We start from the raw sequence: 26,172 nt of genomic DNA on the forward strand, positions 1-26,172 counted from the left end.
ACTGTGAATTTTTATATGCCAGAGACCATTAAAATGTTGCCATGAGCTAATGGGAATGGCTTAGGGGTTGCAATAGAAGCTATAAATCATAGGCTAAAGTACAGCCAAATTCCACAGTGGAAAGAGCAGATATTTTGATGTGCAAAAGCTCAACTGCCAAGTCTGGTCTAGCTGTATTATATAACAGCATCTGGTAGAGCAGCTAGAATGAAAGGTCTCTCAACATTTCCATTTTTGAAGAAACTCATTGATTTCCCCCCCTTCCTCCACAAGGTTAAATGCTGTCCTTCCATATTGTAAACTTGGCATACAGGTTGCCTGTCCAGAGGCAGATTTTGTTTCAATTTAAAAATGATGTACCGGTAAATTGTCTTGAAATTATGGGTGGCAAATGTTGTCGATAGCTACCGGTGTGGTGCTCCGCTCTTGTTCGATGATAACAGTCGGCTGTGTGCGTGTTCCCTCTGTGTGCTGTCCCAACTCTGCGCAGATAACTAACACAGCAGACCCCGAGAGAACCCCCAAAAACCACAAACTCTAGTAAGGTACAAAGGAACCTGAGCCAGGTTTATTGTCATACGAAGCACGGTAATAGTTCCCTATAGACTCTACAGGGCATACTACGAATTTTTGCTCCCTGGTAATAGACATAGCTCAGTCAGTGGCGGGACACTCCACTGCCCCCTAGGCTGGTCAAAGATATGCACTCCGGGACCTACTTTTATACCGTTGCAGGACTGGTTACTCATCATAGTTCAAACGAATCTATCCATCATGTTGTCCTTTTGACCCTGTCTTTAAGATGAACCTGCCTGTTCCTTGTTATGTCTATGGAGTGTCTTGCCACCGTCTTGGCACAAGTTCCTCTCATTAGCACGTGTGTGTGTGTGCCTCTAACAACCTTTTCTTGCCAACTTCTGTGAGTGGGACCTGCCTCTGGCTCACAGCCCAGCTTTGCTTATCACTGCCTGGAGGTACTTTGGTTCAGGCTTCAGGCCTCAGACTGGGCCTCTGATACAAGAATTTGTTTCAGGGCCTCCTCTTACTACAGCAAAAAAGGGTTGTTTTTTTTTCTTCTGACAATTTCAACTTTTTAATATTTGCTTTATGTAAGAAAAATTTTACCTAAATAGATGAAATTTTACCACTTAAAAAGAGGGCCACCACTCCCTTTATCACATTGGTGAATGAAGCTCCAGTGGTGTGACAAAGAAGAGAATTTGGTTTAAACAGTCTACAGAATAGACTAGTGGCTCTGTTATTTGTCAATCTGTATTGAAACTGCCAAGATGGCATGAACATGAGACTGAAAACCAGGAACTCTTGAATTCTAATGCCAGCTTCCACGCTGAGGTGTGGGCCCAATCTGGCTCCCATTGAAATCAATGAGAATGCTGTCAGTGGGAGCAGAATCGTGTCCTCACTCTGATGTTGGACAAGTCACTCAATCTCTTCATGTCTGAATACGGTAACAATACTTACTTGACTCCAGGGTTTGTCATGAAGATTCATTAACACATTTGCCACAACCACTGCTGGTGCAGATAGGTATATTTTGCACTTGTCTCTGCCAGCCTGGTCCATTAACCCCCAAAGTAGGAGGGCAGATGGCTGTACTACCTCAAGGTTTTGACTGGGGTGGGCAATGCTAATTTCTACTTTGGGTGCGATGGGAGCTACGCCAATAGAGTCTGCCTAAGAGTTGCAATGAATCAGCTCATCACCTGCGTACATTAGCCACACTCTTTCCTTGGCCAGTGTAAGGTAATGTGTCACTCGTGTAGTAGGCTCCCAGCCAATCCACAAGCCAGGAACTGGTCAAGTGACTCCCAGAAGGGGTATATGAGCACCACAGGAGGACCAGCAGCTCAGTCTGCTCAAGGCTACTCCAGGGCTTGGAACTCTCTCCTGTCTGATGATGGCAACAGACTCCCCAGGCATTAGCCTGCTCTCAGCCCTGCTCTTGCTGGGCTCTGCTCCCAGTCCTGTTCCAGCCCTGCTCCAGCCTTGCTCCACCCTTGCCCTGGACTCCTGATTCTGGCTCTGACCACTAGGTCTGACTGCTCCAGCTTGGACCACTAGGAATGATCATCGCCCATCCCAGCTGCTGATAGCCAGTGCCTCCTGCTTGTAGGGCTAAGCTGGTTGGCTGCAAGCCTCCTGATGGAGGGGAGTACAAAAGCTCCTTGTGCCCTTGCAACTGTGTCATTGGCCGGACTTTAATCCGCTGAGTTGGCTGGACTTTAATCCACTGAGGTGCCTCGTCCAGGGAACACCATCATAGACTCTCCTTGAGAGTATAATCCAACTGTAGAAATCCATAGAGAGAATCCTATTAACTTCAATGCAAGTTGGGTCCGGCACTGAATTTGGCTCAGTGTTTGTAAAGAGCTTTGAAGTGCTCTCTCATTTCAAAGTATTACTAATGTTGAAAAATAGATGCTGTATATGTACTCTAGCTGCTATTAGTAACTATTACTAGGCATTAACATCCTCTGATTTTTCAGGGTTTGGTACTTCAGCTTTTTCAAACTGAAATTTGCTAGATTTAATTTGTAGGGCCAAATTCTGCCCCAAGTTAAAACAGAGGTGGTGTGTGGGGGGGGAGGGATGCAGGGTCTCATGCCTTCCCCCCCAGATTGCTCATCACATCATGCTGCAGGGCCCCCTCCCTTCAGAGCAGCTGAGTCAGCGAGCTGTGTTGTGCAGGGAAAGGCAGAGGCAGGAGCAGAGGAACTGCTTGGAGCTGCACAGAGGGGCTGCTGCTTTCCCAGAGGGGTGGGGTGGGGCGGGGCTGCTTTCTGATAGGGGAGGGTTGCTACAAGGAGGGGCATGACTTGAGCTGTACTGGGGTTGTGCCCTCCCACTGTCAGGAGGCACGGGTCATTTACCCAGTGCAGAATTTGTCTCTACAAATCTTGTGGCACCCTGTACCTCAAAGTAGCACCCTGGAGCCCCCGTATTCACCACTGTCATGTAATTATGATATGTTTTGTACAAAGTATGCCTTTTGAGTACTTGTTTTGATCTGTTGAACATTATTCTGTTGGATTGTATGTGCTATCTTTATATGTGAAGTTATAGAGCATTATATGTGTTGCCAAAATATGTTGGACAGCCAAGCTTTCAGTTGCAACAAAGGACCCGCCAGACATGTGCTGATGGCCCATTAAAGGGAATCCACTCTCCCAACAGCCATCCCAGAGACTTCTCAGAGAGAACACATGCGCAATGGAGACTGTTTGACCTAGGGTTGCCAACCCTCCGGGATTGCCAGGAGTTTGCCAGAATCTGCCTCAATCTCCCAGTTGCTATTGAAAGCAATCCAAGAGATTTTAATAGGCCAAAAGTCCAGTTAGTGGTGCAGTAGGGCTAAGGCAGGCTCCCTACCTGCCCTGGCTCCGCATAGCTCCCGGAAGCGGCCAGCATGTCTGGCTCAGGGGTGGTCAGGGGGTCTCTGTGTGCTGTCCCTGCCCCAACTCTGCAGCTTCGTGGCCAATGGGACCTGTGGGGGCAGCACCTGCAGGCAGGGGAAGCGCGCAGAGCTGCCTGGCTGCCCCTGAGCCTAGGAGCTGGATCTGCTGGCCGCTTCTGGGAGCCACTTGAGGTAAGTGCTGCCCGGCCGGAGCCTGCACCCCTCATCCCCTCCTGCATCCAACTCCCTGCTCCATCCCTCAGCCCCCTCCTGCACCCAAATTCCCTCGCAGAGCCCACACCCCCTCCCACACCCCAACCTTCTGCCCCAGCCCTGAGCCCTCTCTTGCTCCCAAACTCCATCCCACACCCAAACACCCTCCCAGAACCGGCACCCCAAATCCCTTCCTGTACTCCAACCCCATGCCCCAGCCTGGTGAAAGTGAGAGAGGGTGGGGGAAAGCGAGCAATGGAGGGAGGGGGAATGGAGGGAGTGGGGGCGGAGCCTCAGAAAAGGGGATGGGCAGGGGCATGACCTTGGGGAGAAGTTGGTGTGGGGCAGGGGGCAAGGGTGTTTGGGTTTGTGCGATTAGACAGTTGGCAACCCTAGCTTGACCAATGTGGAGTGCCTGATTCCCTACATCACAACAAAGATCTTTCTAGCAAGCTGGAAGAAAATATAAGAGGAGAAAGGCCCAGCAATGATGTCACATCTACTCCCCTACCGCAACTCAACACCTGGAAGAACATCTGGAGGACAAAGACTTTGAAATGGGGAAGGGTGGTCCCAGGCTGGAATATAATCCCAGCCTGTGTATTAAGGAACTGTAACCTGCTTGTACCATCTGTCTGGGTGAGAGAAACTGTATGATTCGGCTCTTGCTTAGACTAAAAGTTTTAGATTTAGAAAGCGGGTTTACGTTCTATTTTCTTAAGGTAACTATCTCCAGAGGTGAAAGTAAGCCTCCCCCCCCCCCGGACCCCTTAAGTTACTTTCACCCCTGACTATCTCTGACCACTTATAATCACTTAAAATCTGTCTTTCTGTAGTTAATAAATCTGTTTTATATTTTATCTAAACCAGTGAGTTTTGGTTGAAGGGCTTAGGAAATCTCAGCTCAGGTTAACAAGGGCTGTTGCACATCCACTACCCTTTTGTTGGAGTGGCAAACTAGGTAGTGAACTTACGCTGGTCAGGCTTCTGACCAAGGGGTGCCGGAATAGGGGGAGACAAGGGGCCATGGCCTTCCCACTTTTGAAAGTGGACTGTCCTGGTCCATCCACTTTTTGCCTTGGGCCCAGCCTCCTGCTCCTTCTCTTTCCTCTGCGGCCCTGACCACCAGCCTGGCTGGAAGCCGGAGCCTGGCCTGGGTAAGTGTGGCCAAGGGAACCCAGGCAGCTGTTGGGAGCTGCGGGCCCTCCACCTGCTGGGGATGGGGGTGGGGTCCTGAAAGCAGCCCCCAGCCTGTGTCCTTTACTCCCAAGGCAGATGGAGAGTCTGTGGCTCCGCATAGCTGCCTGGGTGGCTCTTACTATGGCCTGGGTGTGGCTCTTTGGCCCCTGAGGCCCTGTCCACAGGCCAGGCCAGAAGCAGGAGTTGGGTAGGGGTAAGAGATGTGCAGGCAGCTGTGGAGACCTGCAGACCCTCCACCTGCCCTGGGCGAGGCACCCAAGGGGCAGAGACATGGGCTGGGGGCCACTCTCAGGGCCCCCCACCACCACCCAGGGCAGGTTGAGCATTCATGGCTCCCCAGCCCCACTCTGGTTTCCAGGTTGGCTGGGGGGGGCAGGGCAGGGCCACAGAAGGGCAGGGCCTGCCCCCCCACCCCCCACCTGTTAGGACAAATCCACTGCCCCTTCTTCTGACCAGTGCAAGGCTGGGCAGCTGGGGGGGATTGGCTGGAGCCTCCTTATTGATGGTTCATGAATGGCAAGGAGATCATTTATGTAACTCAGTTGGATGTGTCCCTGCCTGTGGATGTCTGTGTAAGTGCAGTACTTGCCAGAGGTTTGTAGCTTGCCATCAGCATCACAGTGTGAGGGATATCCCAGGTTGGTCGGTTTTGGAGGGCTCTGCGGTACTACAGACCAGGTTGCATCCCAGTCACACCCATATATAAAGCTTTTTTTAACAATCCACGTTTTTTAACCAAAATGGGAAGTTAGTCACAGGATCTCCTGTGGTTCCAAAGCAAGCTGTTTTTTCAATGTGTGTGTTCTTATGCAGGTTCTTTTATGTAAAATATTGTGCAGTATTCTTGTGTATTTGTGTTTGCAAAACCCCATAGTCATAGATGGATTCTTACCTAATTCATCTTCTATAAAAAACCCACCCATTGCTTGGAAAGAGACGGTAGTCAAGAATAAAACAATTGCTACTGCATCTTATATAATTATGAGACTGCTGTTTAGTGAGCAGTCATATGTGTAGTTTCTTTGTGAGATTGGTGCTTGTACCATTTCAGATGGAAGAATAATTAAGGTAAACTCTTTAGGCTCTTCAGTATATGTTTGTAAATTGCCCAGCACACTAGGCCCTTCACCTGGCTGAGGTCTCTGGATGCTACTGCATTATAAAGGTTAAATAATAAGGCCCCACTTATGCAAGTGAGTAACTCCCTAGTCCAGTTGAACTCCTTGGGCTACTCACATTCTTAAACATTTGCAGGATTGAGGCCTAGATTTATGTTTTAAAAAAAAAACCTCTCTCTCCTCCAAATTTAAACTAAGGAAATAGAGGAAGTCAAGGTTTTTTTTAACTTTCCTTGCCTCTGTATGGAGACTTAGTACAGTGGATGGTTACACCAATCAGCTGTCCGTCCTTGGAATGTGACTTCAGAAATATATTGGACTCTTACTTTCTCTAATCTTCACTTATACTTGTGATATATTATAAGCAATTTATGCGTAAATTCCTGTTAGTTTGTAAATTGGCTGCTAAAATCCAGTAATCCTACTTGAGGCTGTATATTTCCAGCATTTTCCTTTACAGTGATGTGAGCATAGAGGAGCCAGATTGTGTGGTGTTCTGTGTATGTTTAAGTATCAGGGTACAGAAGCTTCCGGGTATGTCTGTTCAGCAGCTGGGAGCACGCCTTCAACTTTGAGAGAGCAGGATTCTGTGAGTCAAGTTGAAGTGTGTTCAGTATGGGAGGGTAGCAGCCAGGAGCTATCCACATTTTGAATAAAAACTGGCCTGTCTCATGAGATTTCCAGATCAGTTTTGCAGAGCAGAGGGAGACTTGGATAAAATTCTGAACTCTGTGTACTTCTCCCACTGAACAGTGAGAGGTTCACTTGATGCTATTGAACCTCTCCTTTCTCCTGTTTGCTTATGTCCATACATCTTAGTTTATATTTACATTATGGATGTGTTTATGCTGGGGTGACTAGTGATGACTAAGTATTGTGAAAAAGAAGCAAGGTAAAAAGCAAAACATGACATTAATCCCATGAGCCATGCACCTAATATCCTTCCTTAAGCATAACTTGTTAAAATGAGAGTAAATAAATTCTGCATGCACCCCAGGCATGTGTCAAATATCCCTTTAACTAGAACAAACTTTGTCCTGGATCCCTTGTCACATGGAGTTGTATTTTTTTGTGATTATTTTAAAGAACAAGTTGCCTTTTCCCCCCTCATCAGAGCTCCCCTATTTTACAAGGATGATGACTTCTGAGTAAGTACAGACTCCATTCCTTAGGGTGCAGTTTGATTCCTGGGGGCAGATGCTCAGCTGCTGTAAATTGTCCTAACTCCATCAAAGTCAATAGAGCTGTGGCAGCTTACACGAGCTGATGATTTGCCATCTGGTGTGCGTAGTATGTTTTAATATGTATAGCCACACAGTCTGTCTAAAACAACCAGATTACATGAGTTATGAAAATTGGCAAAGTGCAGAGCTCAGTGAACTGAAGAATAAGGTTGTTGGTGTTACCTGCTTGAACAAATCCTGTTTAGGGTCTGTCCCTGGTGGCAAGACAAGGAACATCCTCAGATCTGAGGGAACAAGGTTTATGGACAGAAGAGCAATACAGCAGGGCAAAGTCCTAAAGCAGATGGTAGCAGAAGTATTTTCTACTGCTCTAGTCTTGACACTATTTTAATGGAATGCATATTACTTGCCAGTAAGCAGCAGATGCCGTCACAAGCTGGGACTTCTCCCACCTGCTTCGTTGCAACAATCCTGCCTTCTTTAGCCTCTGCAAGGTTTGTCTGAAAGGCGATGGTTACTCTATGTTTAGTAAACTTGATTGACTCTGCTTTGCAATAAACTATTTCTACTAGTTTTCCAGAGTGGTGTATGGAATGTTCACACATCCCAATCCACTTTCCAAGTGTGGTGGAGCAGGAGGGTGCCCCATTGGACAGGTGCATGAGAATATATTAAAAATTGTCCAGATAATTTTAAAACTAGCTATGGAATGATGGTCAACATTTTATTCCCCTCCCCCACAAATGCTGCTCTAAATATATTCTGAGGGCTAGTCAAAGCAGTCACAAGGGTACAGACTGAGAGCAAGTGCCTTTAGGCTGGAGGCTACTTGAATGCAGGCTGGGTGGCTGGACACATATCTAAGTTTAGCTGCAATTGCTGTGAAGGATGTAAGAGAAATAGAAACCACTAAAGCTTGGTTAATGTAAATGAGAAGTGGGGAAAATCTAAGACTTTAAAATTGGTCAAAGAACTAATTAACATCCTCTTACAAAATGAGACAAGCTCCAAATTCAGCTTGTAGATGCCACAGCCCTGCCAAAGACCAAATCCCTCTCTTTTGTGAGCTGTAATTGGACTTGCCACTGGCCTATTAAGGCAGCTGGAAATAAATATGTATGGCACTGAGGTGGCATCAGGTCTAGTGTCTAATTTTAAACTCTGGAGAGGAAACAACTTAGCCACAAAAGGGAAATGCAATTCCGCTGTGCTCCGTTTGGTTTTCTAAAGCACGGTTAAAATCTGGAATAATTATATTATTCAGTAAAAAGAAAAGGAGTACTAGTGGCACCTCAGAGACTAACCAATTTATTTGAGCATAAGCTTTCGTGAGCTACAGCTCACTTCAGCGGATGCATTCAGTGGAAAATATTATTCAGTGTTGCCACGGAGGACTTCAGTGTGCTGTGCTGTCCTGGGTTTGGTGACTCTGCAGCAACATCAGATGGAAATGATAATGAAGGTGAATTCTGGGGATAATAACAATGTTTGTGGCTATTGACTGGAATCTGCTAGGCTAGTTTTAAATACTGTTGCTCTCTTTTGAACTTTGTATATCGATTGCACATTGCAGATAAACAACAATCTGTGCTTAGTGAATATTTATTATGACTTGGAAGCAGACTAAGTAAGGACAGCCTTGGATTAGAGATGAGAGTTTAAATGATGCTTTTCTAGTAAGCAAGGTTTTCCCACCCTTGATTCTTATACTTTTATTTAAACAAGTGAGAGGGAGTCTAAATATTTGGATTTCTTTTTTCCATCTTTGAAAAAGAAGATCTAGGTCTGCAAAAATGATTACAGAAAAAACACAGCCAAGTTTTCTGTGTTATTTCTATGGTGCCAATAGCATTGCCCTGCCTCAATTTGGAAACCTGTCAATTATATATTAAATGGTTTTAGAAATCTGGACACAAATTGAACTTATTGATCATGGGACTGATTCAATTTCAATGCAATCAGTCGGAGTCTTTCCCACTGACATTTTAATGAGTTGGATTGGGCCTTGGCTCTCGTTGTTAATGTCCATTCAGTAAATGGAAGGGTCTGGATTAATACCTTTTCAACCTCTAGAAAAAGCCCTGTACATTTCTACTGTAGCCTAAGGAATCCCCCTATTTACTTACATCTCCCTGTACTACTTAAGGTTCTATGGAGTGGTCAAGAAGTACTGGAAAATGCATTTTTGGCAGGAAGTCTTGCTGCAGTATAATGCAAGGAACTTCTTTCCTTCCCTATTTTATCCAGAGGTTCTGAATATGCTTCATATGCAGTACTCCTCATATTTATCCCTACTGACTGGGAAGAATGATGAGACTGGTACCCAGTAATGAAAACAGGCTCTCCCACATAGCAATGCAGACAGCAACCACTGAGACACTTGTCCTTCTGTTTTTATTAATACATTCAGTTTCATAGACTCCATAATGCATCCTACAAGTGCATTTCTAGGGGATTATTGCATATCTTGGGTGGTTAAAGTCACTCAGTCCTTGGCTTCGTACCTTATTAAAAGCACCTGAGAGATTCTGTAAATGCTGAGAAAGGCACTTATTTATCTCATAATAAATAGCTAACAAAGTCTTTTCATTTTGGAAGTATACTTACTTGGGCCATCCTTCCTCCAGCCCCACAACTAATTTGCTGCAAGTTGGTTTTGCTCAGCAAAGTAACTATGGATTTTAACATGCAGTGTTTATTTTATTTTGAATGAGTAAATAGCTAAATGTAAACTTTTATAATCAGTGACAATTTATGAATGTAAACTCCCCCACCCCCCACCAAAAAAAGAGTTGAGGTTGTAAAAGGATGGAATTTTAGAAATGCAGAAGAGTTAAATGAATAACTCCAGTTATGATGATGACACTTACAAAAACAGTTAATGAACTATTTTCTTTTTAAACGCTTAACCTGCTCCACTTGCCTGTAGAGTAAGTTTGTTTTTTTGGTTGAAGGGAAAAAAAAAGTGCTGATTAATAATTCCTATTACCACCTGAACAGTGAATTTTTCTACTGAAGTTCAGATATCTGTACCTTGTGAATTTATTGTTCTTCCTTTCATTTGCAGGATACTGGGGTTGGGAAATCAAGTATAGTTTGTCGATTTGTCCAGGATCATTTTGATCACAATATTAGCCCTACTATTGGGTAAGTACCCTGTATAATCTTTTCCTTGGAATGTTTCACTGCTGCCAAAATCATTGTCATACTTCTATCTCAAGTGTCTTCTCCTCCCCATGTTAAGTTCCCTACATTTCCCCCTCACTTCTTTGATGCCCTGTTCTGCACTCCACTAACTTCCCTTTGTGTGTGTGTGTGTGTGTGTGTGTGTGTGTCTTGCCTCACTCTCTGCTTATGTTATTCGTTACATTTAGAATAGCCTCTCCATTAATATTGACCAAGTTTTTCTTCCTTCTCAACAACTCCTGAACACTCACCTGATTTGTGAAGCTGTCATGAACACACATCACCACTGTGTTTTGTATTGTACAGACTCATGACTGGAAGCTTTTTACCCTCTAAGCTCTGAGTACAACTATGAAGTAATATAAATAATGCTAGGTTTGGGTCTGCTCTGTGGGTGATGATACATATGCCACTAAATGTCCCCTTTCAATGTGCTAGAGTGACTAGGAAACCTGAGTAATTCAGGACCAGATTGTTCAGTTCTCACGGAAAGCAGAATAGGACGTGAGGCCAAATTATGCTCTTATAACTAAATATGGAGTTGTTCTAGATTTGCACCAATGTAAATGAACAGAACCTGAGTTGTTGTTGTTTCCTATTCTAGGGGCCATGGACCCAATAAATTCAGATAAATTAATTTGTTACCACTCTCCTTTTAAGTTATCCTCCTCTTTATGGTAGCACCAATCCCTCACCAACAGCCTCTTAGCTCCGGCTGTTGCACTGTGTAAGTTTCCTTTTTACTTGTCAAGAGCTTCTAGTTTCAAATGATGTCTTGGACTGTACAACACTGATGTAGGTCTCAAAATATAGGACTAAATTCAGCCTTGACATAAGTGTGTTCAGTTTCCATTGAAGTCAATAGAATTTGCACTTAACTCCAGGGCTGAATCTGAACTTTTGAATTTAAGAAACCGTGACCTATTCTAAATGATGTTCACCAACACACCTACAACAAAGTAATGGTATTAAGAATTTTACTATTGAAGGATTCCTTAGAGTTCTAAAGTGTAGGTACTGTCAGACAAGGTATAAGTATTAAAAGTACCTACTTTCACATGCAGCAAAGCTCTCTTCTATTCCTGAGAATTCTGCACCAAAAAATTAAAACTTTCTGCAAATTTTATTTGTCAATAAATAAACGTGGAGGCTCCAGCATGGCAGTGGGGAGCATAAGGCCACTGGCTGCACGAAGGTGGGAGATCACCCTGCAATTGCCCCCCCCTCGGGAAACAATCCTTACACAGCACAAGGGCTGGTCCTGTCCCTTTGCACCAGGCATGAGCAGGCAGGCTCAGCCTGGCAGGATCTAAGTGTGGAGAGGCTCAGTGTGGGAGGATCCAGGTGAGGGGTCAGAGGGTTCTGTGTGGGGCAATCTGGGTGCAGGCAACTCAGTGCGGGGGCCAGGTGTGGAGGAATCTTGATGCAGAGTGGCACATTGAGTGGTTCCAGCTGCAGGGGCAATGGGACGCTGCAGGGGGATCCAGGTGCAGGTGGTTGGGGCTCAGCAGGGAGGTATGGGTGTAGGAGGATAGGGCTCAGCAGTGGGGGGTCTGGGTGTGGGGGAATCAGTAGGGTGGGTCCAGGTGTAGCTGGTTGGGGCTCAGTGGGATGGGGGTCTGGGTGTGGGGGGCTCATGGGGTGATCCAGGTGGAAAGGGGGTGGGGCTCATCAGAGTGAGGGTTCAAGTGCAGGGGGTGGTCTGGATTCAGGAGGTGAAGCTCGGTTGGTTGGAAGGTGCGGGGGGATAAGGCTCGGTGGTGGGTTCTGGATACACATTTAGTGGATATGGGAGCAGCTCCCCATACAGTGACCCTTCCCCCTGTGGTTGAGGAGCAGTGGGGGAAGGGGGGTCAGTGCAGAGCTTCCTGAAGCCAGGGAAGGTTTCTAGGGGTGGGTCTGACCTGGCCCTGGCCACTTCTTGCAGGGAAGAGCAAGTTCTGACCTCCCTCACCCCCAGCGAGCTAAGACTTGCAGCTGAGTCCGGTGCAGGATAGAAGCCACTGGCAAGGGCGTTCCCAGCCCTACCCCCAGCAGTAATGTACCACTCCGCCAGCTGCTCCAGGCACCCAAAATTATGCGCCCGTGCTGCTGGGGAGGGGCACGTGACCAAGCTTGTGGCTTCCCTTTGTGTCCCCATCAGAAAGCTTTTTTTTCTGTGAAGAAAAGAAATCTGCTGGGCACATGAATTCTGCATGCACGCAGTAGTGCAAAATTCCCCCATGAGTAGAATTTTTTCTAGGTTTATATTGCATCACATTCTCAGGTTTTAATAAGACCGGACAATACATCATAATCAGACCAAATATAATTCATCTGCATCTATTTTTCACAGAAACTGCAGAACTTCTAAACCGAAAGCATCACAAGCTAGCTCCTGTCAGTCATTTAACTGGGTTTAATTCAGAGTTCTCCTCTTTCCAACACTTATCTCCAAATCCTCAGCCCTGCATCAATTGGAAAACTTTGAAGACACTTGACTTCCCTACGGCTGAGGAAGCTAATACACCTTGTCCGTAAAGGAATTATTTGGGTGTGAACAGTTGCTCTTGTTTTGCAATTTTATTTATTTCATATCTACTTTAATATCATTATGAAAAGTAAGCTTTTTTTGTGTGTGATGTTGAGGTGGCTAAAAGCTTTCAGCTGTAACCCACTGACCTTTGCCTTGGGATGCACAATTGGAATCTCAGCTGGGGATTTTATGACCAGATTCCAATACAGTTTTGGATGACTGAATTTAGCAAATGGAGGAAGGTAGGCGGAGAGGAGGGGGCAAGGAAGAACATCATCACTAGCAGTATTGATTAGGAAGACATTTGCTCATAGTGATTAAATTAATGGGAACCTGAGTGGTCCTTTAGTTCTAAACCACTATCAATCCTTTATCAAAGTAAAGATATTCTACCCATATGAGAAGAAAAGACAAATTTTTCATAATTGTCATGTTTAGGGGAAAAAGATTTTATATTTGGAAAAAAAAACCAAAACCCACTTTGGCCCATTAGTGTACTGAGTTAAATATTACTAATGTGTTTTGTTACCTTATGTTTTCTAAGTAGGACAACTACGTAGGTAAGGGTTTGTGTTTTTTTGCCAAATGAAGTAATGTTCTAAATCCACAATTCTAGTAACCTCCTGTAGCTGCTGGTGTTCTGAACTTCCTGTTTTCAAAGCTGTGAAGTGTTGCATAATATGGAGAGCAAAAGAGTGATAGTTGGAAACATACAACCTCAAAATAACCAAAGAAAATACTGTTCTTCCTGTGTTACTTCATCTTTTTGTATCCAATGGAACACTGTTTGAATTGAGCAATTTACAGATGGCCATCCAGGGAACCTCTTGTGTATCTTTCCTAGAAAATGTTTCGAAAACACATGCCATGTGATGTAATCTGGTGTATTTCTAATGCAAAACACATCCTATCAGATGCATCTTTATACATCAGGGATAAAAGTTATCTTTGCAGGAATGGTTCAGCAGTGTCTAGAAAGAAACACAATTCTACCAGAGCCTGGGCAATCTCTTTCAGGCCTCCTTCAGCTCAAACACTGTTGTACAGAGCAAACCTATAAATGTCTAGCCTTCTTTCTTAAAGGGATACAATTTTGAAAACATCACATTTCTCTCTGAAAAAATTCTACCTATTATTGTTAGAAGTAACAACTAACATTACGGTGCCCAAGATTGGAGGGGATTGGGGCTAGGACTTTTTGGTGTGTTTACTTTGTACTTTTGGCAACACTTTGTGTATAGTCTGTTCAGCTGTTTTGTTGCTAGTCACTTACTTTTCCTGTCTCCTACACTAGCATGATGAAATCACTCATTCACTGCTTGGTGGGGTGATAACATGTACACTCATCCCACTCCTTGCAAGAGGATGTTCACCAGGATCAGCAACAACAACAAAAAGAACCTGAAGTGCCAGCTGCCCAATGGACAGGCATGTGCACAGAGAAGAAAGGAGGTATGGGCCCCAGGCACGTTTGGTGCTGGTGCTCTTGAGCCTAACCAGAAGGATCCCTCTAAACCTCACCAGAGGAACAGAAAAATCCTAATTTGCATAAGCATAAATAAATCCAGGGGATATTACTGAACGGACGCTCAACCAGAAAATGACTTTTTCCCACTCTTAGTGGCATGGCCTAACCAAACAAACCTGCCCAAAGTCTAGAGTTGATATATATTTGGAATATTGATCCAGTGAATTTCATTTGTTAACCTCACAGTGAGTTTGGATCTGAACAACAAACAGTTGGTACTTTCTCATTTCAGTGCATCCTTCATGACTAAAACTGTGCCTTGTGGGAATGAGCTTCATAAATTTCTGATCTGGGATACAGCTGGTCAGGAGCGGGTGAGTATCACTGTGATATGTTCTGTTAAAATATTTAATACTTGTATGCCACTTCTCATCTTCACAGGTCTTTAACAAACATGTTCAATGAATTCTCACACTACCTTGTGAAGTATGTCTCAGAAACTAAGTATTACTATTCCCATTTCACAGATGGGAAAACAGAAGCAAGCAGGTTAAGTGACTTGCCTAAAAGCAGAGACCACTGGATCAAGTTTAAACTCCTGCCCTCTTCTACAAAGCCCTGTGGAACTCTGCTTCTGCCTGTATATTGATTTACAGGCTGATTCTGATCTTACTCTGGAGGGTCACATTCTTTGACCGCACTTGCACACACCACAGCCACGACTCCCTGCAACACCTCCCTTCATCCCCGCCATTCTCCCATCTACCACATGTCTGGAGCTCTGTGTGGTCCTCCATTTCCCCCTTTCTTGAATGCCCCTGCATTATCCATTTTCCCCAAGGCAGGGGCTTTGTGTGTTTTCCCTCATTTTCCCCCTCTGCCAAATGGCAGGGGTTGTGTGTGCTCTCCATTTCCTCTTCCCCACATGCCAGCAGGGATGCTGGAACAATTTGTATAGTGGGGATGCTGAGAGATATTGAATCAAACTGTAACCCCTGCACATGATGGAAACCACTTCAAGCCAAGGGATGTGGCAGCATCCATAGTTCCAGCACATATGCATACCAGCAACCCACATTTTCCCCTCCCATTCTGTGCACCCCCATTTCCCGCCACTATTGTTTGTTTTCTGTCTGGGAGATAAATCATTCAGGGTGTCAGCATTTTAAAACTGTACTGGGACCTTGATCAGAGCTGAGATGAGGAGCATTGTTATGCTGGATGGCATTAATGGCTGTCATCAGCCAGTTATTTGATTTATAAGCCACGACAATGGTGGCTGAAGCTGTGTTGGTTCTGCTAACCAGATGCCAGGGCTCCACCTGTCCCCCATTTTCTCCTTCCTGTTTTCTAGTTTTCACCAAAATCGGTAGAATTCTGCCTTCTCATGTTTATAACTTCCCTTGAAGTTTTGGAATTTGATGGGATGCAGCATTCCAAAGTTTTCACATTATGTACAAACACAATCAGAAAAATGCCATTGAGCATCTGGTCATACTTGATATGACCACTACCTAGGGAGTTGTGAAAAGGGGATATTGTGTATGCCAGGTCTATGACTCCTGGGAATTCCCCTATACTGGGCCAAAATCCAGGTAATCAGTTAAGCTGGCTTCACTGAATGCCCTCTGTGCACTGTCAGAATGACACATAAGAGGGATGGGAAGCAAGCTGAAGAAGGGTTTTGTGCAGCAGGATTTGGCCCAGTGGATTTATACTGGTAAGAAGCGATCAAGCTCCTAGCTTCTTATCACACTATCCCATTGCCTTCTCTGCTCTGCTAATAATGCCAGTTTAAGCCTTGATGTCCTGTTTGTCTGCCTAAAATTGTCTCTTTGCCCTTTTGCATGCTGCCTTTATGTATAAAATTTCTTGCACCCTGGAAATGAAGAGGGGAATAAATTATCTGTAGAATCCCACTATCCCTACAAACACTCTGATCTACTTCTTCCTTACTGTTTGAGGCCAACTTTGTATCACCTCTGACTTGTTCAGCTGGGATTTTGCTACGCTTCTCCCTGTGATGTACTCAAGGTATATGGCTTCAGCTAGCCCTGCTCCACATTTGGATGGGTTATCTGTGAAACCCATTTTCCTCAGGGTATCCTGCTTCAGCCTCTTCCAGATGTGTCCCCTAGTCTTGGCTGTGTATGATCACATTGTGCAAGTAAGTGTATACCTGGCACGTGGGCGTAATAGCTTATCAATGAGGCATTGGAAGGTTTCTGGTGCCCCATGCAATCCAAAAGGGAGGAACCTGTACTGGTCTAGGCCTTCTGGTGTAGAAAAAGCAGTCTCCTCCTTGGCAGCTTCTGCTAGAGGGATTTGCCAATAGCCTTTGAACAGGTTGAGGGTAGACAAGAATCTTGCTTTTCCCAACTGGTCTGAGCTCATCTATCTGAGGTACGGGGTAGGAAACAAACTGGCACAACTCATTTAATTTTCAGAAGTCATTGTAGGACCTTATGGTACCATCTGGTTTAGTTATCAGAATGATTGGGCTGGACCACTAACTATGGAAAACTTTGAAACGCTGCTCCAACATCTTAATTTCTGTACTTATTTCCTCCCTTTTATCCTCAGGGATCCGGTATGGTTTAAGCTTTACATTCACTCCTGGATTCGTGATGTGCTTCTGTGGTTCTGGCTGGCTTCTCTGAAAACATACCTTGGTTTCATTCAATCATCTTGACAACTTCTAGAAGCTGTACAGGGATAACTCTGGAGATATTTTGACTCATTCCTGAGGCTTATCTTCCCGCAGTAGTGTCTCTAGGGTGACCATATAAGTTTCTATGCATTGCCAGGGCTTGAATAGGTTAATGTGATAGTTTGCTCCTGCTTTGGCCTCTATTACTTTGTATGGCCTCTGCCATCTGGCCAGTTGCTTGCTTTCCACTGTGGGCACCAACACCTTTGTCTGATCAGAAGTCTGGAATTTCTAAACCCTTGCTTGTCAATTATAATAGACTTGTTGGTCTTCCGTGGCTTTTTCCATATGTTCCTGCCCTACTGGGATGACTTGGGATATTCTGTCCTGCATCTGCATGACCTGTTCAATGACATTGGTTCCTTGATTAGGCTGTTCCTTCCAATCTTCCTTGGCAATGTCCAATATGCCACAGGCACGATGACGATGTAAGTAGGGTGACCAGATGTCCTGATATTAGGGGTGCATTGTCTTATTTAGGCAACCTATTACCCCTCTCCTCCGGTCCTGGTATTTCACACTTTGTATCTGGTCACCCTACTGGTTACTTCCCTTATAGCAAACATTGGGTAGAGTAGCAAGATATCCTAGTTTTTTCCATCTTGACTTGCTACTTTCTGTATCATGCTCTTCAGTGTTCCGCTGAAGCGTTTGACCAGGCCATCAGTCCGGATAGTAAACTGAAGTGCATAGGGCCTGTATTCAATGTATCACACACAGCTCCTTCGTCAACTTTGATACGAAGGGAATCTCTTAATCTATCAGAATCTCCTTGGATATTTCCATTACCATCTCATAGTAGGGCTTCTGGTCCTCTCCACACAGGAGTGAGGCCAGGAGTCACACAAGGCTGTTTTTCCAAACATGAGGTGATATGCCTTGATGTCATCTGTCATCTTCTGTAGGTAGCTGCTAGCCTTTAAGGATTGAGTTCCATCATGACCACCTCCTGTAGTAGTCAGGGCGTTAGCGGTCTCACTACTTCCTGTAGGGTGGCTTGGTCCTGTGTTGCCTGGTTTATGAGCAGTTAGTTTGTCTGTTATATTTGTACAGACTTCTGCTGTGCAGCCACCTGGACTCTGGTAACATCCTGTTGTGCTGCAGTGCCCTGCACCAGCAGCTTCACCGTGTCATCCATTCTCCGGAATGGTTTCTGGGATAGTCTGCTGTGCCAAATCCCACCTCTGATGCCATATGTGGCAACACACCTTTCACAGTGTCAAAACTCAGTGTTTCTCTCTCTGGCGTTGAGGGCAGAGGAGGGGCCTGGAGTAAATCACACCTGCTTCAGAGGTTTGATTCTTAAGGTTGGTTTATTGACAGGGTAGGCCCTAGAAGTTTCTTTAAACAAAAAATGTTTCCTAACTTCCCTGGAGTAGTGCCTCCAATAGTTCTAAGGCTACGTTTGTCACGGGTATTTTTAGTAAAAGTCACGGACAGGTCATGGGCAATAAACAAAAATTCACGGCCTGTGACCTGTCCATGACTTATCAAAAGTACCAGTGAATAAAACTTGGGGGGGCGGGCAAGGGCAGTGGCATGTGGCCTGGGAGCCCAGCAGCAGAGGTTGGGTGTGGGAGGGGGCAGAGGGTTGGGGCACAGGATGGGATGAGGTGGGCTCTGGTCAGCGCTTACCTGGGGGGCTCCCTGGAAGCAGTAACATCCTCCTCGCTCAGCTGCTAGGTGGAGGCGTGGCCAGGGAGCTCTGCATGCTGCCTCTGCCTGCCGGCACTGCACCTGCAGCTCCCATTGGCCGCCTCCCAACCAATGGGAGCTGTGGGGGCAGTGCCTGGGGCAGAGGCAGCATGCAGAGCTGCCTGGCCACGCCTCTGCCTAGCAGCTGAGCGAGGGGGATGTTGCCACTTCTGGGGAGCCCCCCAGGTAAGTGCCAATTAGAGCCTGCCTCACTCTCTCGTGCCCCAACCCCCTCCCATACCCAAACTCGGCTGCAAGGGCCCAAGATTGTCCCAGCAGCAGTGCCTGGAACGGGGGCTGCCTGAGCTGCCCCTGAGCAAGTTGCACCAGCCTCTGCAAAAGTCACAGAGATTACAGAATCAGTGACTTCCGTGACAAACTTGCAGCCTTACTGGTAACCAGTTGCCCACTCTGGGCCCAGTTATTGTGGGAACCAAGGCCCCCTTCCCAAACAGAAATGCAAGATTTCCTTTATAGAGAAAACAGCTGTTTAGAAGCCTTTTTCCCCTTACTGCACACAACCCTTCTGCAGCTTGCTTCTCTTCTCTCTCTCACTGGAAGAGGTTTTCAAAGATCAGAGGCTGCCCTTAATTGGATTCAGGTGTCCATGATTAACTTGAGGTAACCTCTTTCAGTTCATAGGAAAAAGGGCTTTGACCATTCTAACATTAATATGTCTGCTTTAGCTACTCTTTTAGAACTGTCAAGTCTGACTTTGTCACAGCTGATAAACCCCCAAACAACACAATCCATTGTTCCATCATGATGTATGCCTGCTCTAACTGGGAAACTGCATACTTTTACTGGTGTCACTCCTGATTTTTCTCCTCCATCTTCTTTATTGTCCCCTGTGTAGTAGCATGTCTGAAACTAGATGGTAAACTCCTCCACGCAGGTATCTTACTTTTTTTTAAAAAAATTGCATCATAAGGCACCTCGCATGCACTTTTTCTAACTGTTCAGGCTCACTTCCTGTTCTTAAGAACAAAATTACTTACATATTTTTCTCAGTGTTTTGGTTTGGCTTAATTCTTCTAAATTTAAGTCCAAATGTGGGAACACGTGTGTGCGTACATTATAATCAGGGCCTGGTGCCTTCTGCATTTCCACAGCTGCCCAAACTGGTGCCACATCTGCGCCCTGATACAGAAAGCTCTTCTACTGCTTTCCCACTCACCCTGGTTTCAAAAAAAGCAGAATGGTCATGTGCTGACCACCACTTGGTTCACTCTGACTCTAATCAGAGGTCTATTCACCCTGCCTTTCACTCTACTCCACACAACCCCCAAAGCCACCACGCCTTTTCACATGTGGACGTGTAATAGGAGAAAATACAAGAAGATGGACTGTCCCTACATCCCCCAGGGGTGCTGGAACAATTTGTATAGTGGGGGTGCTGAGAGCCATTGAACCAGACTGTAAACCCTGCATACAATGGAAACTACTTCAAGCCAGGGGGTGCGGAAGCACCCCTAGTTCCAGCACCGATGCATCCCCTGAAGATTTCATGGCAAGGCAGGAATAGAAGCAGCTGCACTTAACTCTCCTCCCCCTAGCAGAGTAAGTAGTGGCAGGAGAGGGGAGGACGCCCCCAGTCTCTATCAACTAGAAGGATTGAGTTCCTTCTCCCTCACCCCTCCAGGCTCTGCAGTCAGAAATGCATATGACTGCAGAACAAAGCCCTTCCGGGGGGTTCAGCTAAAGTGACAGTTAAGACCTACAGACAATAGTTCTGACAGGAGCTAATAATAACAACCATACTTAATAGTTCCTCATCCATCCGTCTCACTGTTCTTTACAATGAGGCATAAGTAATATCTCTATTTAACAGGTGGAGAAACTGATAGAGAGCTTCAAGTAAAAAAAAAATTCAAAACTTGGGCAGACTCAGATAGTCATGCAAGCACTCCGCTGGGGCTCAAGTCTGTTGGGCTAATTAGAGCTGGCATTTGGCTGTGCCCAAGTTGTCTGAGCAACTAGTTCTGGCTACACCAGGCCACTGAAAAGCTTAATCTAAAAGTATAAATATAGCATAGATTAATTTTCTTCCTTAGGAGTTTACAGAAAATGTAGCACATCTTAAAGAAGTAAACAGCAGGCCTGTTCCTCCATAACATCTTCAGGAGCAGTTCTGTGTTTGTCCTTCTGCACCCCCAACTTCTTTCCTTCTCTGCCTTTGATCCTGCAGTGGCATTTGAATCAATATTTGGGCTTCCTCTTGTAGGGTGACCAGATGTCCCAATTTTATAGGGACAGTCCCGTTATTCGGGGCTTTGTCGTATATAGGCGCCAATTGCCCAATCCTGATTTTTCTCACTTGCTATGTGGTCACCCTGTCCTCTTGCCTCCTCATCCTCGCCCATCTTCTTCCCATCATGTCTAAAACTAGCCTGCATTTAGACTGCTTACCAGTAGGTGTCCAGACCTCATTAGCAGATGCAATTTTGTCATGTGTAGTAACATTTAGCATCTGGTGGTAATTTCCAATCACCTCTGAGAAGCCAGGATGCTTGTATGGATGCTTTAGGAAATCCCACTGAGCACTGGAAACTCAGATGGGCATCCAAATGGCTGTTTGTATCAGCTCAAACTTTTGGAAACTTTGGCCACAGTGTGTATGAAAAACTGGAGCAGGAGAAGCAGTTCAGCACAGTCACCCCACAGGCCGGCCAGCCAGAGCTTGGTCACAGAAAACCAGATTACCGCAAAAGTCAACACTTAACAAAAGCTATTTCCCTCAACCACAGGGTGTTTTACTCAGACTCACAGCTACAGCTATATGGGAACCAGAATTTCCTTTTAGCAGGAAATCCTGCAATTTCAAAATTTATTTTAGTTCCGAATCAGAACAAATTGCCAAATTTCAAACTTTCCCACAAAGCAAATTTTTTGAAAAATTTCATTTTGGGTCAATTGAAGCATTTCCTTTCAAAGTGGAAATGTTTCATTACAATTTCAATTTTTAAAATTTATATTTTAGAATATAAATTACAATATAAAACATTTTCAAAACAAAGTCTCCATTCCAATAAGGTCCAACCTTATCAAAATGCTTACTCAGTTTTTTTCAAAACAAAAATTTAATCAGAATAAACACATTCCTGTGGCAAGGTTTGAATTGGACAAAACGGGCATTTTCTGTTGGAAAATTGTAACAAGCTGTACTTGCAGCCTTTCCCCAGACATCTTTCTTCCTGTTCCTGAAGCAATTACTTTTGTAGCCCTGCCCTGGAGTGCCTGTGGGAGCCTGAGTTACTATTAACTCCTCATTTGACAGGAGTGCCAAGTGACTGCTTCACATTCCACTTCTGCAGCATTTAAGCACAAAGTGTGAAAAGCTGCTGTAGTTTCCCTTTTCAGAACCCCTGACCAATCAAAGCAGCTGCCTAAGAGGAAAGAAGTTTTATCTCTGCATTTCTTCAGGGGTGGAGGGAGGAGAGAATGGTGTAGTCAGAACAAAGCAGCTTAGAAAAAAGATGGAAAAAACAAACAATGAGAAATGTCCATGCCTAACCTATAACAATCTGCCCCTGAGCTTGGACTGAGTATTAGCAACACAGCTCTGCCCCTAATTTATGAAGTGGATTTAAAAAAAATAAAAAGAGCCTGCATAAGTAACGCTAGATGGAAAATTCCAGTTCCTAAATCTGCATTTCTAATATAAAATGTTTTAATAAAAGCCTACAACAATTTTTTGCAGTATGATGTGAGTGTTAGAAAATGGGCTTCAGAAGCAGACTTCCTGCCTTGACAGGGGTAGGAGTGAATGCTCAGTTTGTTGTACAGTGGATGCGCTGAGCTTCCAGAGAGACTTCTGGCAGCGCTGCATGACTTCCAGTACCACTTATTGAGGAGAGTGTAGGTTGTTTTGTCAGAAAAAAAATGAGCTGTTGCACCATCCTTCCCTTTCTAGTGAGGAGGATTTGAAACCTCAGCAGCATATTTAAAAACATCCCTTTGCTTCTCCCTGTTTAAGTATCAATCTCTGATGTCCCAGTTTCTGTGATCACATGCTGTCAAATGATCCCACTTATTCCACTTTCCAGAGTGTCACTTTTCCTCCAGCTTGCCTTTTTTCCTTAGTGCTTTTCTTCAAATCTGCAGTGCTGCCCTGAACTGCATGGCTAAAATTCGTGACAGTTTTGTTATGGTGAGCAAATATTACAACCTACAACCAATCTCATCTCAAGTTAGCTAAGGATGTTTTTATTAGTGTGTATTTCAGTTTGTGATGCCATAAGTAGTTTCTAATTACAATGCTTTTGTCTGTATGCCTTGGGCTGCTGCTAATTTTCCATTTTGCCAGCCTGACGAATATTGTGGCAGCCAGAAGGCTATGTTTCCAAGACAAGGAAATGTATGTATACACTTTTTTGCTACTGTTTTTTAGTAAAAGGGCATCTAGGTGTTTGAGCCCAGCTAGAACTCATGCGCAGGGGTTTTTTCATAATTCCATATGCAATAACTTCATAAGTGGCTAAAAAGACCAATCCAAATGGATGTAGCTTTTACTCACGCTTTTACTCACAGGGACTTCTTCTCCAGTCTCTCCCACACCCACAAGTCGCTATCCACGCTTTGTGCATAGATTCCAAGGCAAGAAGGGACCATTGTGATTATCTAGTCTGACCTGCTATATAACTTAAGACAAAAACTTCCCCCAAATAATTCCTAGAGCAGATCTTTTAGAAAAACATCCAATCTTGATTTAAAAGTTGCCAGTGATGGAGAATCCACCAAGACCCTTGGTAAATTGTGCCAGGGGTTAATTAACCTCATTAAAAATGCACTCCTTATTTCCAGTTTGAATTTGTCTAGCTTCAACTTCCAGCCATTGGATGCTCCCGTCACTTAGCAAAATTCTATTCCCTGATTTCGCTGCCAGCTCATGGACATCCAGCAGGACGTGCTCAAGAGAAACTGTACCTTTCTAGTCCTCCCTTTTCCCTGCTTGAGAATCAGAAGCTAGAACCCTGCTTTCACTCAGTTTCCTTCCTAATAATGCAGCACTATGCACTAAACAACTACAGACTTTTCCTAGCTCATTTGAATTCTTTCCCACTTGCTGAGACACTTCTGGGTTTCTTCTGAACAGAGAATGAGATATTGTCTCTTGCCCTCCTTTACAGCAACAGGGTTTTTGCCACAGGGTTCTTGCTCTGTCAGAGCCTGGAAAGTATAAATCTAACTCATTGAAATCAGTGTTTAAATACCTTTTAAGATGTGGGCCCTAGTTAATAACTTATCCTCAGAATACACAGACCTTGAGTTAGAGTTCAGACTTGTCCTATTCCTGGACTTTAGCTTTATTGGAACTCAAACATAATAATACAATGTAGCATAATCTAAGGGCTTGTCTTCAGTGCAGAATTAACTCAAGTTATAAATGAAGTGTTGCCCCTACCTTGAATTCCATTCTCAAGCAAACCCCTTAGCTTGAGTACTCTCGTCCTTTAAACATAAGTTGTCTGGGTGTAAAGGCTAAAGCTCAAGAGAGCACTTGTCAGCTGCTAACACAATCTGTGATGTTAAGCCAATTTGTTTAGCTTCAGTGCTATTTCATGACCACTCTCACTCAAGATGGCCTAACTCAAATGTAGATAACTCAAGTTAACTCTTCAGTGAAGACAACCTGAGCCCTGTCCCTAGGGCTTCAGACTAGGACCTCTTCTACCCTTTCTCTAGAAAGCAGCTCTCACCTTCTATATACCTTGCATGTTGTTAATTGTTAACAAGCCATATCTGCCATAACAAATATACAGATTTATGCAGGCTAACAGCTGGTGCTAAGGTAGGACAACAGATGAGTTCTGTCACAATTTCATGTTTGTTTGTTTTTGTTTTATTTTGTTGGGGTGGGGAGGGAATGTCATCAGAATAAATAAGCAAATAAAGGCAACATGGCATTTCCACTTGTAAGACTGATCATAAAACTAGGTAACTACTTTGAAGTGTGTGTGTGTCTCTGTGTGTGTGTGTGTATATATATATATATTCATTAAACAACAACCCAAAACCTCACATGCAGCCTACGAAAGAACAATAATTCAGAATAAAGATTTAATGTCACTAGATGTTTCACTTAATGACTGATCTTGATAAGGGCTGAACACTGTCATTTCTACAGTATTTCAAAGCTTTGTTTTCTGCTTATTTTAAATATCCTCTCCTAAAATGCTGGTATATTTTTTTTTCTTTTGCTGCAAGAACTCTTATCTTTTGGAGGCAATGTATATGAGTGAATAAGAGGCTTTTTCAGTCAACTCTGACAAATGAATAAGAAAACGCTGGACTGGGTTGATAGACTAGCAATCACCTATAAAGATTTCTTAAATAAATTTTTCTGTCCTATTGAACTTTGGGTCCAGAAGAAGATGAGTAATCTGTACATACTTGTGGGAGTGACATCTACTGATTTTCAAATCTTTGTAAAATACTGATATATACAACTATTTTTAAAAGTTTCCTTAGTACTAGAATTACAGCCCTGTGTTGTATGGAGGGAAAACTACTCAAGGTTATAAAATGCTAAATCATATCTGTGAATGGCATGCATGCATAACATTTTCCATTCACTCTTTGCCAGCTGGGAATGTTAGGAATTTCCCATCTCACCAACCCCTCCACTGTCTGTGTGAGAAGCTTACATTTCAGGATAATCTACTTATTGTTTCTATTTCTTTTCCATAACTCCTCTCCAACACCTAAGATTTTAAACAGTATTTCTGTGGTAGGCCATAGCATCAGAGAAGATAAGACACTGCACTAAAACTGATCTGGGCAATGTCTGAAGTATAGCTAAGGCGTCTGGCCTAGCCCCCTTGGGTAAGACATAAGTATTCAGAGAATAAGTTGACAAGAATGAAAAGGAAAATCTAGGCCCGAGATACTCCACCTCTGATTCTAGAAACATTTGCAGATGCTTAAAAGGGCACCTGCTGAATTTAGCCTCGTTTAGTTTGCTTCAAGCTCCTCTGTTTGGTCTTAGATGCAACAAAGATCAAAGAAGTGATCACCTACTGCCTGATGCAGTTTATAATGGGGTGGCAAGGTCTTATGCTGCCCCCTGCTAGTTGGAAGTTGTGTGGAAATGCTGACTGGCTCCTGCTGATTATGTGGCTGTTGCAAGGGTTTTCCTCCAGGGCCTCTCCGCCCAAAGTGCCACTCGTATCTCCCATATTATCCACGGTGTGATTCACAAGTTGCACCTGCCACTGACACTGTTATCAGTAAGAGAAAACTGAGTGCTGTTCTATGCTACACCGATTGTTAACAGTTGTAAAAGTCCGAAACGGCAGTGCAGGATTAGTGTAGAGTAGGGGACATTCCAGCAATATCTCTTTTGCTCTAGCCATGTCCCCATCAGCAGGGGGTGGCATAGGAGTCTCTACTTTGGCTGTGTGCTTCAGAAGGATTCCCCTGGCACAGGCTGGATACACCAACTCTATAGACAGAATTACCTCTGTAT

General features: G+C 44.4%; 1 protein-coding gene across 2 annotated transcripts in view; it reads left to right on the forward strand.

Moving 5' to 3' along the window:
* RAB31 (RAB31, member RAS oncogene family) overlaps positions 1-26,172 on the forward strand; it is a 99,173-nt gene that overhangs the window by 41,767 nt on the left and 31,234 nt on the right. The window contains exons 1-3 of one of the 2 annotated variants that reach the window (XM_073331605.1): positions 10,198-10,277; positions 14,126-14,283; positions 14,592-14,673. In XM_073331605.1, coding sequence (XP_073187706.1) covers positions 14,252-14,283; positions 14,592-14,673 — 114 coding nt within the window. In that variant the 5' untranslated portion in view covers positions 10,198-10,277; positions 14,126-14,251. Of the gene's footprint in view, positions 1-10,197; positions 10,278-14,125; positions 14,284-14,591; positions 14,674-26,172 lie in introns of those variants that run through there. The other variant, XM_073331604.1, reaches the window with a different exon arrangement.

The sequence above is a fragment of the Lepidochelys kempii genome, chromosome 2, assembly GCF_965140285.1.
Source record: "Lepidochelys kempii isolate rLepKem1 chromosome 2, rLepKem1.hap1, whole genome shotgun sequence".
Lineage (NCBI taxonomy): Eukaryota > Metazoa > Chordata > Testudines > Cheloniidae > Lepidochelys > Lepidochelys kempii.